This window comes from Vollenhovia emeryi, unplaced genomic scaffold (assembly GCF_000949405.1).
Source record: "Vollenhovia emeryi isolate VEMERY1.0 unplaced genomic scaffold, V.emery_V1.0 DF939188.1, whole genome shotgun sequence".
NCBI lineage: Eukaryota > Metazoa > Arthropoda > Insecta > Hymenoptera > Formicidae > Vollenhovia > Vollenhovia emeryi.
The window spans coordinates 1,097,752-1,112,731 of NW_011967178.1; the positions used below are offsets into that span (position 1 = coordinate 1,097,752).

General features: G+C 36.7%; 1 protein-coding gene across 3 annotated transcripts in view; it reads left to right on the forward strand.

Moving 5' to 3' along the window:
- The window catches only part of LOC105562445 (protein phosphatase PHLPP-like protein), a 51,356-nt gene extending 39,099 nt beyond the window's left edge, over positions 1–12,257 (forward strand). For 2 of the 3 annotated variants that reach the window (XM_012013296.1, XM_012013295.1), the window contains 11 exons: positions 4,696–4,843; positions 6,598–6,723; positions 6,911–7,064; positions 7,193–7,253; positions 7,635–7,889; positions 8,145–8,354; positions 8,570–8,732; positions 9,136–9,419; positions 9,633–10,475; positions 10,914–11,154; positions 11,400–12,257. In XM_012013296.1, coding sequence (XP_011868686.1) covers positions 4,696–4,843; positions 6,598–6,723; positions 6,911–7,064; positions 7,193–7,253; positions 7,635–7,889; positions 8,145–8,354; positions 8,570–8,732; positions 9,136–9,419; positions 9,633–10,475; positions 10,914–11,154; positions 11,400–11,858 — 2,944 coding nt within the window. In that variant the 3' untranslated portion in view covers positions 11,859–12,257. The remainder of the gene's footprint in view (positions 1–4,695; positions 4,844–6,597; positions 6,724–6,910; positions 7,065–7,192; positions 7,254–7,634; positions 7,890–8,144; positions 8,355–8,569; positions 8,733–9,135; positions 9,420–9,632; positions 10,476–10,913; positions 11,155–11,399) is intronic. The other variant, XM_012013294.1, reaches the window with a different exon arrangement.
- Positions 12,258–14,980: the final 2,723 nt, after the last annotated feature.

Consider the following 14,980-nt stretch of genomic DNA (forward strand, 5'->3'; position numbering starts at 1 on the left):
AGAGAGAGAGAGAGAGAGAGAGAGAGAGAGAGAGAGATTTCTATTAAAGTACACCCTCAGAAAGGATTTCTGTTACTGATTGTGAGATAAAAAAATTCTTGACGCATTTATATTTCTCACAACCTCATTTAGTATAAAAATAAGACAATATCAAAATAAAGTCAATAATTCTTATTCTCCTCTATCGAATTAAAAGAGATTGACTTACTATATTGGAACAAGAGCAACTTATATAAATGTAAGTTTATATATTCTTGCGTTTAGAATAAATTTTCCCTTCACCTTACAACGCGCAAAGTTGGCACCACGATATTCGACAAAAGACGATACATACTATCGTTTTATTCTAGATTTTAGAATTTTTCATTTAAGATTAAAATATTCCTTTCTCTATAATAAATATGATTGGCGCTATGTCGATCCTATTTTATGATACATTGAAGTGCAAGAACATTGGATCCGGAAATTTTTTCTGTGAATGTATTGTAGATAAACTGAATTTTCAACTTTTAACCGATAATCTTTTATGTTTAACTCGTGATTTATTTTTAATGCTACAATAATTTTTAAATGTTACTGAAAAGCTCCATCATATGCCAAAATGCATACATTTCTTTGGAAATGAATCCTAAATGTATCCACTATACTAGTCATATTATTTCCTTGATTTATTAAACAAATCTTTAGTCGTTAAAGAAAAATAAAAATGAATAACGTTTAAATGGTAGGAGATAACACGAATACAGCTTTTCTTCTTCGTATTACAGTCTCTCCGTCCGAGTGTTCATAAAATGTCATGATTCTTAACTGTGCAATCTGCACTTTAAAATACTTTGCATCGTTGAGTTTGAGATCTCGCGAAGAAACGATAAGTTTCTTAGTACCGCGCGACTTTAGACAACGCAAAAATCTGATCTTGCGAGGGGGAACGCACAATCGAGACGGAGATTACGTAAAGTTTCTCGAAAACCGCTTTCCACCGACCGGAAATGAGGATGTCGAGGGGGGGAGGAACTACGGGGTGTGAACACGACGACGTCGCTGCACGCGCGCACACACGCATGAAAGGTAAAAAGTGCTCCTCGCACAAGTCCGCCGTCGGTGAAGCCAAAGACGAATTTAGTCTTGACGATCATTACGGATAGAAGACCACCTCTCTGCCCCTCGCCCACTTTTCCAAGATGGTTATTTAGATAAACGAAAATCTCCGTTCAACCGCCACAAGTGAGGCGTAATCGACCCAAGATAATATGCGCTTTGGCGCATCCCTGACCCGTTTTTCTAAATCTAAACAGAATCTGCACGATACATGTTAGAAAATATATCCGGCGTTTAAAAAACAAGACAACACCCCTTATCTAAATTTAAAAATACTTTCCTTAATGTTGCCGAATAATCAGTTTATCTTGCAAACAACTAAAGAACTGCGGCCTAACTTCGCGCTTCCATATTTAATTGAAGCCACACATCTCCATTCTTCCCGAATTGAAAGCAAAGAATATGTTCACTTTCTACAAATACGACAAGTTTGTAAATATTGAGCCTTTTTAACACCAAACTCTGCATAAACGCGGAAAATTTCATTTGATGTTTTAGTAATTGACACATTGGTATATTATTATAGAAATTACGAAGACAAATGCATACAATTTTATTGTTGTTTTTCTCGAAACAGGTTTTCACGCGCCGGTGCTTTCGATTACGAACCGCGGCGCGGAATTTCTGGAAATTTACGTTCGTTTGAAGCACGAGGGTCTCGCGAGAGATCTAATTGTCCGGGATGAAGCACACTCGCCAATCCCGACATAAGTTCCATAGACATTCACCTCTTCTTGGCTCGCGTGCGCCGGTTTCCACCTGAGCCTCGCCGTCTCGCGCCACTGCCTCGGCGTACGGACTCCTGGTGTTGCCTAACCCCGTTCTACCGCAGGAAGAGTCGGCACTTTAAAGCAATTTTGCATGATTCACTTTCGACGATCGCGTCAAACGAAGCGGCCGAAAACGAGAGAAAAGCGAATCTAAATTTAAGATTACACGACTCGCGCGATAACGCGGGTGCCACCGTCGTTTCGGGTACAGTTGACCCAGATACGGGAACAAAAGCTTCTCAAAGATAAAGGACCTTACGACGAGGAGGTCATAGAGACTTAAATCTTTATAGGTTCCTGCTATAATTAAATTCCTTTTTCATTTCAGCACATTCGCTGATAATACAGTTAATTCTCTTGCGCTAAAATCGTTTCGCTATTCACGCAATATAATAATAGTATATTAGCTCGTGGGTTTTTCAGCAGTTTGAATGCCGAATATAGTTGAGCGTAATTAAACGTATTAAAGCACAAATATTCCTGAAATTATTCCACGTCCCGGGGATATTCAGGCGGATTTCGGCGGAGACGCGCATTCGCGGTACGTATCGCGTATTATATTTCAAAACGGCATAATTTGGCGACGTTATTCACGCGGAATTAAAGTATTATATGTAACAAGGATTTCACCGGCTGTGCCGGCCATCGCTGGTGCATGTCCGGTCTAAGCCACGGCGCATTATCGCTCGGTCCCGCTTCGTACACCGGCAGACAATTTCTGTTCTGTTACATCAGAGTGGTCAGCCAACCCATCCTCGGTCTTGCCTCCCTCTTCTTCCCTCGCCACAAGACGGTATCCTCAAGAGGAATAAGTTCGCCTTTCAACCGACCTCTTTAGTCCTCGGAGGAGCCGCCGCGAGTGTGCATCTCCGGCCGCGAAAATCGTGCCGCGATAAGCCGCGGGGATCGCTTCCGGAGCCGCCGCCGGAAATCCTCTGGTCGATGAGATCGACGGCGAAACTTTCCGGTCGATTAAACTCCCCAAAGTCCGCGCGCGACTGGGATCGGCGTTAAAAATCGAATCGTCGCGTCGTGAAAATTCTTAGTCCACGGAAATTTAGCCTCCCACGCAGTATACTTTATGCGTTCGACGGTGAAAGTTTTTTGCATAGTGCAGCGTACAATTCGTAATTCACAAAATTCGCCTCGCAAAGTGAGGGATATCGTACAGAGCGAGGGCGTAATGTCGTTCACAATAGGTCGAGATGTTCCAGGACTTTGGGGCATTCGAGGAAAATCCAATATTGGGAAACGTTGATATCGAGGGATTTTTAACATTTACACAATACAACGTTGATTCCTTTATATAACGCGCGTCTTTATTTAATATAAACAATTCTACGAGAAAACATACCATAGGAATTAATGCAATAGAACATTGTGCCAGATATAATTGTGGCGGAAAGTTTTAACATCTGAATATTTCTCTTCGCACGTACGATATATCATAAAATACAATAGAAGAAAATAAAATTCGCAAAAGTGAAATCTGTGGAATACGTGTAGAACGAGTGTTCTTCGAACGATATTGCTTGATGATAACAATCGTATCTACCGAGCGTACCGAAGAAAGTACTTCGAAATACTTGAACACTGCCTCGCTCTTGAACGTGTGCGCAACATCACAAAGCAAGAAGTGCCAAACCAGGTGAGAAATAACGAGGGCGCGTTCTGAAGTAAGACGGCAATAGCTTGACAAACGCTGTTAACGGCATCAATATCACATTGATTTACGATCTGTTACCATCAACATTTTTAACGTATCAATTTTTTGCACGCTATTTTTATTAATAATCTATTATACAATGTTTTTTAATTATTTCCGATGCTATTTATCGGTGACTTGTGCGCAGAAACATTTGAAATATTTGGTAATTGTGAATATTTGTACAAACCTTCTCGAAATGTTTGTCAATTCATTAGTCTTGTGCTTTTTAATCTTCTTACATTAATTACTAAGGATACGATATTTTAAATTTTCCTCTAAAATTTCTTAATTTGGGAAGTTTTAATTGCCGATGTCGCAAAAAAATATTTAGTATCGTTACATCTTTTAATGGATCAATTAGAAGTTGACATAAACTGATGAGACGAAAAAGACGTGCGAAAAAGTTTTTAAGGCACGTGCTTATTGATAAGAACCGCAACTGCTTTGATGGCAAAAATCGAAAGTCTGTCCGATGACACAGATGCTTACTGCAACGAAGGTTTTCACTATAATTCGAAACTTTCTACTCAAGTGCACATCCTGTGGGCGGCTCGTTCGTTTAGGTTCACCGACTCGCGTGTCCGAAGCTTCGGGATACAATTCACAGTAGCTAAAAATTGCATTGCTACTACATCGCAAAAACTGTAATTTACGCAAAAACTGTAAGAACTCTTCCCCAGATACAAGTTCTTCCTTTACCGAGAATTCGAAACAATTTATCAAACTTATATCCTGCGAAAAATAAACATAAAGTCGGAAATTTTTTAATTTATACATTTATTTTATATTTGGTGTAATAAAATCTTCATATTTCCTTGTATTTTTAATCATTTATATTTTTGTAGGAAATTTTTAGTATAGTATGAAAATTTTCTAATATCTTTTAGTACTAAAGATGAAAATGCTTTAATCATAAGGAAAAAAAACGAATAAATTTATTTAAATGTGAGAAGAACATAAATGAAACATACATTAATCTAAAGTCAAGTTGGATGTTGTTCTTAAATAAATAATAATTAAGAATCATCCTGATAATAATTTTTTTAATAACGCCTGAGTTTGTTAATTTATTCGCGATGTAATCCTTGCTTATTAAACATAACATCAACTATGTTGCAGTTTGAAGGAGCTGATCCTTGACCGTAATGGCATCAAGGATCTACCGGATGAAGTGACACGGCTGAGAAACCTGAGGAATATTTCCCTCGTCGGAAATTTACTTAACACCGTACCATCCTCTTTCAACATGCGAGCTCTTGCTCTGACGGTAAGTACACTATCTTGCATAGCGCAATAAATAATTAAAAATTAATGATTCTTAATATCAAAAACTCTTTAAGAGATCTGTAAGTTAGTGAGAATTGCACAAGATAAGGTGTAATGATAAGTTGCTCGTGGCAAAACTTCATGCGGGACATAACAACGCATATACACTTATTAGAATATATTTGGTACATGAAATTATAAATAGTTCATGTCTGAAATAAATTTATAGACTGTTTTGGATAGAGCGATAAAGTTTACTAGTAAGAGTAACATTAAGTACGTGAATTCTAAGCTACTTTTATTGATCCGCTCTTTATTCGACCTTGATTCTTTAACTCAACTACTCATATGTGTCTGACATATAAATATTTCATTACTGACTATACCTATTATTGATTAAACATGCTATGACAAAAATGTGATTTATCTGTAATATCGTGTCGCTTTACTCTCTTTCAAACTAAAAATATCTGAAACCATTTTATTAAAATGTTAATACATTTGGACTTCTCCGTATTATGCGTCGTAGCCGAACGTATATGTACTATTATTAATACTTTCTTTTAAAAACTCTGGACTTCTCTTATATAGAAACACTAATAATGCTATTAAATAAAGAAATAGTTTGATATATACAATAGATCATTTCTTTTAAAGTTTATTAAGTTTTACAAGATTTTAATAAAACAAGAATGTTATACTTTTTTTAATTAGAGTTTTATTTATATCAGGAAATTTATATACATATATAAATTTAAGAACAGTTAGAGTAGGAACAAACACATTGCAATTTTAAAGATAATCAAAAGATGTACATTAAGTTGAAATGTTTTTCGTAAATAAAATTTAGTATTCTTCTGGATATGAAGGGCTAATTACTTCAATTTATAACTTCGACTTCCCAATGCACAAATAAATCTTATGTATTTTACTAAAGATTTCTGTGGAGAGAAACAATTACAGAAAAAAATACATAATTTTATTAAAACCATCTTCTGTAAAGAAGATAGTATGTAACAAAATTTGTTATATATATATGCGTGAGTACGTGTATGTGTTCGTGTTTTTAAAACACATACCTTTCCTAGCGAATTTAATTTTGAAATTGATTTATGACCCAGTTTGCACTGGGTACACACAAAAAATTATTACAGACTCTTGAATGTTCCCCTCCACGGAAATCTTTAGTAAAAGGCGAAAGATTTGTGCGTATGTTGAAGGGAAACCAGAGTGAAGAGACAGTCCAAGCCGTCCCCTATATATACACTAGAAGACCGAATTTTACATACGAGAAGCGTTCGAGCTCAATGGACCTCTCGCGGCCACATTTAGAACTAACAGCATCGAATCCCCTGAAGGTCTTTGAGTGTATGCGCGGTGAATACATATGGGCCGGTATTCATAGTCGATTCTTCGGTATCATCTTAAGTGTTGTCTTAAGACGCTAATACGGCTCTGTGATTGGTTGAAAACACATTAAGAGTATACTTAAGATGATCTTAAATATAAGAACGGACTATGAATACCGGCCATGGTCTCTTAAAATGAATTTTCAACTACACAAATGCAAATATTCTTAATAAAACTTAAAATAAGAAATGTTGTTGAAGTTTTTTAGACATTTTTATCTAAATTAATTATTAGTTTTTTATACATTGTAACATTTGGATTCTTTAAATTCTATTATACATGTCATAAGTTCTCTAAATTTTTCAAATTTTTAAAATATTTTATTTATTTACTTATAATCCGCAGGAAGTTCTGTCGAAGACAGATCACGGAAAATCTTACAAGGATGAGAAAGGCAATCATAGTAATTTACATAAGATCAATCTAAGGAACAATCAGTTGAAGGGAAATATAATTTTGGGCAATTACGGTGTAAGTTTAATTTACTTGCCAAATTTTTATTTTACTCCATTTCCATATATTTGTTATTTTTTTTCTAATTCACCAATTTACAAATAAAGTGTTTTTCTTTTCGAAAAAAAAAGTGGGATCAAGAAATAATTAATGTTAATTGAGCAACCTTTGGCATTAATTTTTTTCTTCTTTTTCGCAAACAAAGAATCTGACGCATCTGGACGTGAGCGAAAATAACATTGAAAAATTGGATATCAGTGCTCTGCAAGAAGTGAGAAGCGTACGCTGCGGACGAAATCATTTAATGGAATTAACCCTTTGCGGCCGAAATCTTGTATCGCTTATCGCTGGAAACAATAGTGAGTACAGAACTTCATTGCCTTCATATACATTGTACTGTATGTACTAATTATTTAATATGTTGAGAAGGAATTAAAGAACAAGTAAAAAAATTAAATTAGATTAAAAATAATTATTTCTTTTTTAGGATTGAAGAAACTAACTGTCGAACCTGTGCCAACTAATTTGGAGCATCTGGACGTTTCCTAGTTAGTGAATACAATATATTGATATCACATAAATCCAAACATTATGAAATATTGTCAACTCAATCTTGAAAATTATTAATTGATCCATGAAACTGTTCTTGAATCCATTTTGTATGTTCAAGCTCTCTTAATTTTTTACATTTTTTTATTCGAGCTTTAGCTTTAGTCTACAGACAAAAGTATCTAAAGATAATCTGCGATCAGATTTGCAATCTAATTTAATATGCCCTATTTAACAGTAATTAAATATATCTTAGCAAATTGTTTAATATATCATTTAACAATACTAACAATAATTAGTAGATTTTAGAATGTATGCTTTTTTTATCGTTTAATCCATTTCTACTTTATGTGAAACCTGTATTTTCTCTCTCCTTTCAGCAACAATTTAGACGCCTTACCGGAATGGACGACTGAATTGCCAGCATTGCGCGTCCTTTTCGCTTCGCACAACGCTCTCACGGCTCTCCCGGACAGGTTGTTGTCGCAACCCTCGAGACTGGAAGTTCTCCACCTGCCTCACAACCGTCTACAAGCCCTACCACCACCCAGGAGACCATTGAATATCGTCCATTTAACTCTTCAGGGCAACATGTTGACCACGTTGCCCATCAGTTTTTTTGCCAACACCGAAAAGTAAGAGATATTTCATATAATATATAATCCAAATTTTTATAAATAAATTTATATTTACATTTTACAATTGTGACAACAATATCGGTAAATAATAATAGCAATATATCTCATTTATATATACAGTAGTCGCGTTATTAGGTTTGAAGAAAGTTGTTCATAAAACGCATATTTCACCGTTTGAAATAAAGTTATGGCTTTTGTCTCATCGTAAATATTTTGCTCGCAATAGAGTTTAGACCTCCAACTCCTTTCCAGAATGAAAGTTTTGAACCTCTCCAACAATCGGCTCTCTGAACTTCCGTATCGCGAAGAGGCTGGCAAAACTCACCAGGGATCGCACACCTTGGAGAAATTATACGTCACGGCAAATTGTCTGACCGATACCGCTTTAGATGCCCTCGCCAAGTTTACGTCGTTGAGAATTCTTCATATCGCTTACAACACCCTGGATACACTTCCAGAAAGGTGAGACTATTCTTTCTCATAAAGTACCCAGGAAGGAACAATAATGATTCTATGTCGGCTGTCAAATAATAAAAAGCGGACGCAAAATGCATACGTAAGAAGGAGATTTTAGAAACTTGAGTTTTCAACCGAACAGTGCTATTTGAATATTGATATGAATATAATTAAAATAATTCTATAACGTTTATTATTGAAATTAATACGAAATTCTGCAGTTGCATAGCTGCGTGGGGTGATTTGGAAGAATTGGTGTTGTCCGGAAACCGATTGCAGTACCTTCCAGACAACGTGGCGAATCTGCGACATTTGCGCGTGCTGCGTGTACATTCTAATCGGCTGTTAACGTGTCCTACCTTCAGTAGAACAGTGTCCTTGAAGGTAAGATTACGCGTATGAATATTATTCGTATCAAGCAATTTGCGTAAGTGAAACGCGGTCGATTGCAATCTAAATTTTCACTACATTTTCCGCTTACTTACAAATAACAATATGGTGAAAAATAGTATGTATTTTTAACTAAATTTATTATTATACATCAAGATTTTTTATTATCATGAAATATATTTTTGTTACCGCAGAACAATGTTCTGACATGATGATTCTATTGTAACGTATAAACGTATTGTATTTCGTGAAGCTACAATATTTGAAATGTGATCGTTTTTATAAATAACATGTAACCACCGTAGGAAAATAGAGGCAAAGAGCATAAAAACATTAACAGTACATGCAGCTAAGTAATAATAAAAGCATAACAAAACAGAATCTTTATTTCGTCCAGGTGCTGGACATGGCGCACAATCAATTGGACAGGGTAAATCTGGCTACATTAGTACCACCGCAACTGCAATTCCTCGATATATCCTGCAACTCCCGACTGCACGTGGACCCACGACAGTTTCAGGACTACAGATCCCAAAGGCCAATATCTTTAGTGGATGTATCTGGACAGAATAGACCCAGTCTACCATCTCATCCGCATCAACAAGAAATCGTCGCGGCGGAAAAGAATACCGAGCAACCGTGGCGATTGGGTTTCTCGGAAACTGCCGGTTCGCGTGAAAAGTAAGATTGTTATTTATATATACATTTCTCTCGAGATAGACGAATTGTTAGGGATAAATGGATAAAAAGACGTTATTTCTTTATTGAAAGAAATTTGTTTTTGCAAAAAGATATTGCGATACTATTTATTTTCTGCGAAACAAACAACTTTATTTATATTAGATTGTGCATTTCGACGAGCTGGAAATCTCATATTTGCACGTATTTCCCAAGGTTATACATTTCCCAAGTGCGAATGCCGTCTTTCTGCAACATCGAGGGTTTATTCGGCATATTTGACGGTGGTTCCAACCAGGAGGCACCTACCGCCCTTCAAGAAATGATCCCCCGTCTCTTGCTGGAAGAACGAACAGTCCGAGAGACCTCGAAAGAATATTTGAGATACACTCTGTTGTCGGCACACAGGGAACTCAAGGAGAAGGGCCAAAAGTACGGCGTAGACGCAACTCTGGTCCACGTAGTAAAATTGCCGTCGCAGCAAGGATATCCAAAATCCTCGACCAAATATTCTCTGAAAGTAGCTTCTACCGGGGACGCCAAAGCTGTCCTCTGTAGAGCCGCAGGTCCTTTGACCTTCGCCAAGTCTAAAAAGGCTCAGACAGTTAAAAACCAACTTGGTAACGCTGCCATGTTTCCATTGGTGGTGCCGGATCCAATATACGAGGAAGTAACGTTGGAGGACGACGATGAGTTTGTCATAGTCGCTAATCGGAGATTATGGGAGGTGCTGAGTGTCCAGGAGGCCGTAAGAGAAGCCAGAGCCGAGGCCAGTCCTGTTCTGGCCGCGAAAAGACTTCAGGATCTAGCACAGGCTTATGGCGCAGAGGACAATCTGAGTATCATCGTCGTCCGATTGGCAGGACCGAGTCCAGGCGACATGGATCAGCTCATGCGTGAACTCAGGCATGCCGTTGGTAAAAACAGAAGTCATAGCGATAGCGTGTGTCCTTGTCCTTGTTGCGTGCCGCCAGCGACACATAAGCCACCGGCTGCTTGCTGTTGTCACGCAAACGAAGGCTATTATCTTAATGGCGTGTTAAAGAATATTGTGAGCAGGTAAAAGACATATATTGTAAATACAAATATATACGAATGCTATTATATAAGATATAATGGAAGATAACTTGATCAATATCACAAAATTATAAACATCGAAATATTTAAAATATACAGAAAACTAAGAGTTATATCTTCAAGTTTTCCGATTATAATTCTATAAACATTTAAATAATCTTTTTTTAAAAATTTTGCCTTACATATTTTTATTGCACAAAAATCTATCAATTAAAAAGTATCGATCAGTTAAAATTCAAGTCCTAATTTTTGAAATTATTGGAATTATCTCCTTTATCAGAAGTTTACAAATTTCTTCTTGTTTCTTTTACAAAAAATATTTATATAATTTTTCTGCTGGAGCAATTGAGAACAGGAGATTTGATTTCTCAAGAAAAATGCCGATATATTGCTATGAAATTTATTTCACGGTATTTACAGGTCCAACAAGGCTCACGGTGGTTCTGGAAGGTACTTCAAGAACTCCAGATCGACGCAGGAGAACGAAAGTCCTCCATACAGAGACGACCGCAGTTCGCCAAGTGGACAATCAGATCAAGCCAGTGACAGCACTTTCAAGTCTCGCCATCCATCCGGAAGGATGTGGTCCGGAAGTGCGGCTGCCAGGGCGACAAATAAGGCTCATCAGAGTGTTCTTATGCAGGAAAACAGCATGCGAAAAGTAAAGTCGAGCACCTTCGTTGACGCTTTTTCGTGAAAAAATATTTTTACAGAAACGCACCCTGGCCAAAAATGTTAAAATAGTCTTTTTATCGACGTAGCAAATACAGCGATAAAACTGATGGCAGTTTAACTCTTTTACGTCCAATGAAATATACACACACAAGTCTGAACGCAAATAAGGAATATAGACGTAAGCTGTAAAAGTATGAAATATTTTGTTTTAATTCTCCCTTTATTTCTCAGATATCACCTTGCCTTCCTACGCAAGAGGATGCTATCTCGGAAAGATCCAGCGCCCTCAGCGAGGAGCAATTTCGCTGTTGGGAATATATGCTAGAGCAGAACACGCAACTGTTATTCGATAAAGAGTTGGACACGTTGACGAAGGCGCCGCTGCACCGCGGTCAGTCCAGGTCAACGCCACAGTTGGGGAGCAATTTGCCCTTTTTGTCGAAGAGGTTTGGCAGCGCCCGATCCTTCAACCCCTCGCTATCACGACCGCCGATGGTCCGTTTCGGCAGCGGACGAAGATTGTTAAACGGCGGACCAAACGCCGCCTACTTCGGCAGTCTGCAGAGGCTGATGCCGTACAATCTCGAATATGATTTCGCCGTTATCCAGGAGAGAAACGGCATGGACTCGTTGGAGCAGGACGCCACGAGGATGCAACAGTATTGGGGAGTTGCTACCACGGAGTTGTAGATGAAGATCTAGTGCGAGGATACAGGGAATAGGATAGAATTGCAAAAAAGTAAGAAAACTACATTTAATGAGCCCATTTGGTATCATATGTGATAACGTTTATGTAATTTTTGTCCTGAAAATGTTTTCTCTTTATTTTAGGATATTTATAACGAATTGTAATGAATTATAATGAATTTTTTAATTTGGTTGATATTTATAATGTGCGAAAAGCATATGTAGCTTTCATATCATCGTCACTGTATATGATTGCGGGGTATAATGCAGAAATTTACTGCGTCAAGCAGTTTGATTGTGCGATAAATTAATTTGTATTTACCCATCAACAATCCAATGTAACCAAAGTGATTTGTCGTGGGAGGCTTGATGGCGTAAAGTAATTACATCTCTGAACTCTAATTATTATTGGCTCACGAAGTAATTAATGAGATACAATGCAACGGAGCGAAGAGTTAATCGTCAACAAACGCGCAGTACTAATATCGATCGTAGCGATAACAATGGCACAGTCGAGATAAGCTATGAAGTTCTTCGAATCTTGTGCAAGGAAAGACGGCGGGATTTGTACCGTCACTTCGGTAATTCGCTCGTTTATTGCAGCTGATACGCGTGCAATAAAGGGACCGCGGAAACCACTGTGCAGCCTTTACGCTACACAAAGCTCGCCTTATTTCTTTATAACGGTAGACACGCGGAAGATCTATATCTGCTTTATTGCGGAACGACTTTACGACGCCGAGTGACTCCGTAGAAAATAAGTAAGCCAAATAACAGAGATCGAAGAAAATCCGTTTCTGATCTGTGCAAGATCGAACACTGATTTGAATATTTTAAACATCTTATCTATTCCTTTTCTATTAATGCATTGTTACGATTTGACGCTGCCTCCTCCCTACCCTCTCGAGATGAGATCTCGTCACTTTAATTTAACTGAAAAACATACAAATACTTCCGGATCTAATTAATTAATTGTGCAAATTAAGAAAACTAAACTGCTTTTCTAGTTATTCCTTTTAACGTGTCGAGTCTGCTTGCATGGATCTCGCAAATCTCAATTATATAGTTCGTTGCTCCATATTTTTATGCTTAGTATGTTTAATATTAGACATCGTTGAGCTTCGTATTTTTTTTTCTTACAAAGTTTAGAAAATATCTTTTGTACATAATTATTACGTAATACTAAGTACAATTTAATATATCTCTGATGTTATCGATACGACACACACCCACGATAAACTATTGACAATGCCAAGAAACACGTGATACCACTGACGCAACGTGTGATCACGTGCTTTCAATCATAACTTGTATATGTATAACACGTCACGTGTCAATGTTCGACTTACGTACACAGTGTCTCTAATGAATCACGTCACCACTGATGCAACGATGCTGTGTGAAATGTTAAACGTGCTACATTAATCACAATATTGAATCGGTATTTTATAAAAAGAAAACTTAATACAGTCGCATATTATTACATGAAGAATTGTAAAAAGATATTTGAGCTAACATCTTACAATTCTTTATTTTATAAATCTTTAAACCTGCCATTTTGCTGTAGTAATTTATGACCTAAATTTTGTATCATTAATCCTTTCGACTGACCAGTAAGCAAAATTTATGGAAATTCTATTTGATCACAGCAATAGAAATGAGCAGAGACACCACATATTTATAAGAAAAATGAAATTGTATTACACGAGCGATCAAAGAGCATGCTTCCGAAATGACTTTATTTTTCTTAGTCCCTATAATACGTCAGTTGAGAATATTTTGTTCCTCTTCGTAATCGGAATTATGCTCTTCGATGAGAAAAAGATCACGTGAAGAAAATACTTTTCATAAACGTGAAGATATTTTTTTATTTTTTGATGTATAAAATGTGTCCCGGAAGAAAGTATATTCTAATAGCGAACTTATAACTGTTTAAAATGAGTGGAGGGAGGGTTCTCAATCTTATGACAAGTTATGTTACGAGAAAAACAATTTAAAAATAGTTTTTCTAAAGCTATTGATGTAATATAAAAAGAAAAATTAATTATTTAATATTTCATTTATAAATTGATTTTATAAAACAAATCTAATGCCTAATAAACACTAACAGTGAATCGCTTCAAATATATCAAAAATACTGTTATTGGTACATACTTTCTTCAGAACACCAGTGTAGCAAAACTGTACCTGAAGCTGGACCAAATAAATTTGGCATGCAGTGACCCATTGTTGTCAGAGCAAATAAACTATACACTGCAAACGGTGGCGCATCCAGAATTTAATGGAAGCATTCGGCACTTTTTATGCATTGGAAATTTGGCGCTTGGAACTTCAAATATTTATAAAATCTTTTACATGTTTAAAATTGATATATGTATGTATACATTTTGAAGGCGGAATTATTGATCTCGTGACATATTTATTTGTTTTTTCATGCTCAACTGCAATTTATCTTCTCAACCGCAAGCAAACGTAGTCGAAAGTATCGTATTGTCTTGTTTTGTCAAAACAATTTCAAGGAATCGGCAAATTCCGAACAAACTGCGCGGAAGACTAAAATAAATTATTAAGGAAAAGGAAATTATGACAAAGATTCTGCAATAGAACTTGCATGAATCCGTCACTAATTCTGAAACACATATGCCATTATTCGTTACATTCTAATCTGACTTCCTGCCCATCGGCGTGTCCACACGATCAAATAATCGCTTCCTTCCGCGACTCGATTGCGACGGATGAATTCAACAGACGACTATTCGAGACACGCCAGTGTTCGGTTACGTTCTGTTCACCAATTAATTTCTTCGCGTTGACCTTGGGAGACGTTATCTTATTTGTAGCATGCTATTATACCGATATCGCCTCGAGTTTTTCTGCTCGAGTCACGAAAAGAAGCCAAACGGTAGGAGATTAAATAGAGAAAATGAGACTTTTTTTTACTTGTATACGAACCGCTGTATAAATTATATACGCGATAAGAGAAAAAGAAGAGACGAGGAGATATTGCTCGAAAGGTTTAAAGTCCGCTTTTTCCTTTCTTGCAATAATTTCAAACAAGACTTAATTAGTATAATATTTAATGTAGAAACTTTAAAAAATCAAGAGAAATGTATTACAAAATTTTC